Source organism: Ammodytes marinus (genome assembly GCF_949987685.1).
Source record: "Ammodytes marinus genome assembly, chromosome: 11".
Classification (NCBI taxonomy): Eukaryota; Metazoa; Chordata; class Actinopteri; order Uranoscopiformes; family Ammodytidae; genus Ammodytes; species Ammodytes marinus.
The window spans coordinates 3,512,599-3,515,098 of NC_137215.1; the positions used below are offsets into that span (position 1 = coordinate 3,512,599).

General features: G+C 43.4%; 1 protein-coding gene across 2 annotated transcripts in view; it reads right to left on the reverse strand.

Moving 5' to 3' along the window:
- The window catches only part of adam8a (ADAM metallopeptidase domain 8a), a 23,558-nt gene that overhangs the window by 13,310 nt on the left and 7,748 nt on the right, over positions 1-2,500 (reverse strand). For both annotated transcript variants that reach the window (XM_080036278.1, XM_080036277.1), the window contains exons 9-12: positions 2,409-2,500; positions 1,463-1,544; positions 750-892; positions 1-12 (exon numbers count right to left, since the gene is read on the reverse strand). The exon at positions 1-12 is cut by the window's left edge and continues 166 nt beyond it; the exon at positions 2,409-2,500 is cut by the window's right edge and continues 78 nt beyond it. In XM_080036278.1, the coding sequence (XP_079892404.1) occupies positions 1-12; positions 750-892; positions 1,463-1,544; positions 2,409-2,500 (329 nt within the window). The remainder of the gene's footprint in view (positions 13-749; positions 893-1,462; positions 1,545-2,408) is intronic.

A 2,500-nucleotide genomic window follows, 5' to 3' on the forward strand; every position in this document is an offset into this window, starting at 1 on the left:
GGAAACACAAAGCTGGGAGGGGAAAAAATTTCCACTTGTAATTTTTTTTTTAATTATTATTTTTGTGCATTTTCAAGCTTCATTTGACAGTATGGAGAGAAACAGAGTTGAAATGGGGAGACAGAGAGAGAGGTGGGGAGGGGGGGGGGGCTGATAAGCAGTAAAGGTCCACGGGTCAGATTTGAACCCGCAACCACGGATTGAGTCCACATGGTACGCGATCTACCCACTACGCCACCGGAGCGCCCCGCTTTCTTGTCATTTAACAAGAGATTGATTCAAGAGTTGTATTTTGTTAGTTTAAATGTGATGACCATATTCAAATCCCAACATGTTGGGGCAGGACCAATAACGTAGTTCCGATTGGTCAGAATTTTCATGTGGGGGAAAAACTACAGAAAGAAACTACAGGTACAAGTAAATTATGTTCCTCATCCCATAATGCATAGCGTGGATGGTATACGGGAGCTTGTTTAGTCCAAAAATACTCAGTGCTTCCTTCAGTCGGATTACGTTCTCACCACAAACTAACCGCACCAGAATTCAACAAGGTCATGGTACGATAGTTTGGTGCCGAGTACGATTGCTGTGTTCACATTTGCGTAAACAAACTGCAGCAAAAGTAAAAGAGAACCAGAGTTTGTTTCAATCGAACCAAACACAAACGCAAACACACACACACACACGCACACACACCCCCCCCCCCCACCCCCCACACACATACACACACACACACACACTAAACTTACCCGACGCTCTCGGCCATGATGCAGCCTCTCTTGGAGGTAGAGGAGCCGCAGACACAGCCCTCTGAGTCGTGGGACAGTCCCAGGTTGTGACCCATCTCATGAGCGATGGTCGAGGCCACGCCTATTGGGTTACTGTTATGGTCCTGGAGACAAGGGTAGAGTAAGGGGGAAACTGAAATCAACTTTACACGATTCCAATTCATTTCCGTTAAATTTCAAATAGTTTTACTCAGTGTTACAACCAGGGTTCCCACACATCTTTACAAAAACATTTTCATAACTTTTCCGTGACTTTTCCAATGTTCTGGAGACAAAGGGAAAGCAGGGGAAAACTGTAATCAACTTAACACTGATTTTTTTTTTCACATTTTTTAAAGATTTTTTTATTGATGGTGTAGAGACAGTTGAAATGGGGCAGAGAGGGGAGTGACATGCAGAGAACGACCGCGGCCTGGAATCGAACCCGGGTCCGCTGCTGGCCGAGGCCCATGGGGGGGACGCCTTACCAACTGAGCTAAAGGCGCCCCCACATTTTTTACTCAGAAAGTTTTACATGTCGTACAACCAGGGTTCCCAAACATTGTTGCAAATTATTTTTTTCCCATGACTTGTTCCAAGACATTTGACCCCATTTCCTTAACCGTATTAAAGTAGCTTCAAGTCGTAAGGCCTGTTTAAGGTTGATGCGTGTTACAACAAAAAAGTATATTCACCTCATTGACGGCCCCAGAGTTGGAGGTGCACATTGAGTTGGTGTTGGCTAATCCGACTGTGGAGCCTTCGAAATCCACCCCTCTGAGGAGAAAAAAATAGAAAAAGAATTGAAAAACGGAAGCTCAAACCACTTTACATATCATCTAGGTCCTGTCATAATGAAAAGGGGGTTAAAGCTATAGTACGTAACTTTTTCATAGAAATTAAAGTCTGTTACATTCAAGCCATCGCCAAATTAGTTAACACAAAGTTGATTAAGCCTATTATCAGCTCCAAAAAACTCTCTCTGTATTTCTCAGTATGGCAGCGTTTACAAACTGGTGTCCCCCCCCCCTGACACTGGTGCAGGAGCTCAGAAAAATCCCAAGAAGAGCCCAAGAAATGTTTCAGTTGTTGATTCTACTGCTGAGAAAAAACCTGGACGTACAGCAGAAGGTATAAAATCCATGCGCGATCACTGAAGGCTTTACCTCATGTAGATGCACCAACAATGCTGTTGTAATTACTCTAAATTCCTCATGGGGGGGTGAGAGAAGTTACGCACTACAGTTTTAAAAAGACACTGTCCCTGTGTTCCGAATCGCATACTTTCTACTATTACGTTTGGTAGAAAAAAGATTTAGGATGTCCCGTACATCCGGCCAACATTTTTTGTGTTGAAATCAGCATCCTATTTGGGTGATTCTGACCCATAATCCAGAGCGAACCTGTAAGTGACGTCACATCAACGGAGCCTCCATATGAAAACAAACTGGGATGTGACGGATATAAAAGCAAGAGGCAAGATCAAGGCGCAATGTTATGATGAAATAAATAAGTAAACGTATGTCCCAATAGTATGCCTACTAGCATACTAACTAGATTCTTTTGATGGTCAGGTCAGATGTAGTATGTAGAATAGAAAAAAGAAAAAGTATGTGATTTGGAATGCAGGTTTTGTCTTACGTTATGAACTGTGCGTTGTCATGCTTGGTCCTTGGTAACAGGCTCTTCTGTCTCCACTCCAGGAAGCGTGCGAGTGTTACCTCTGCTTTGGC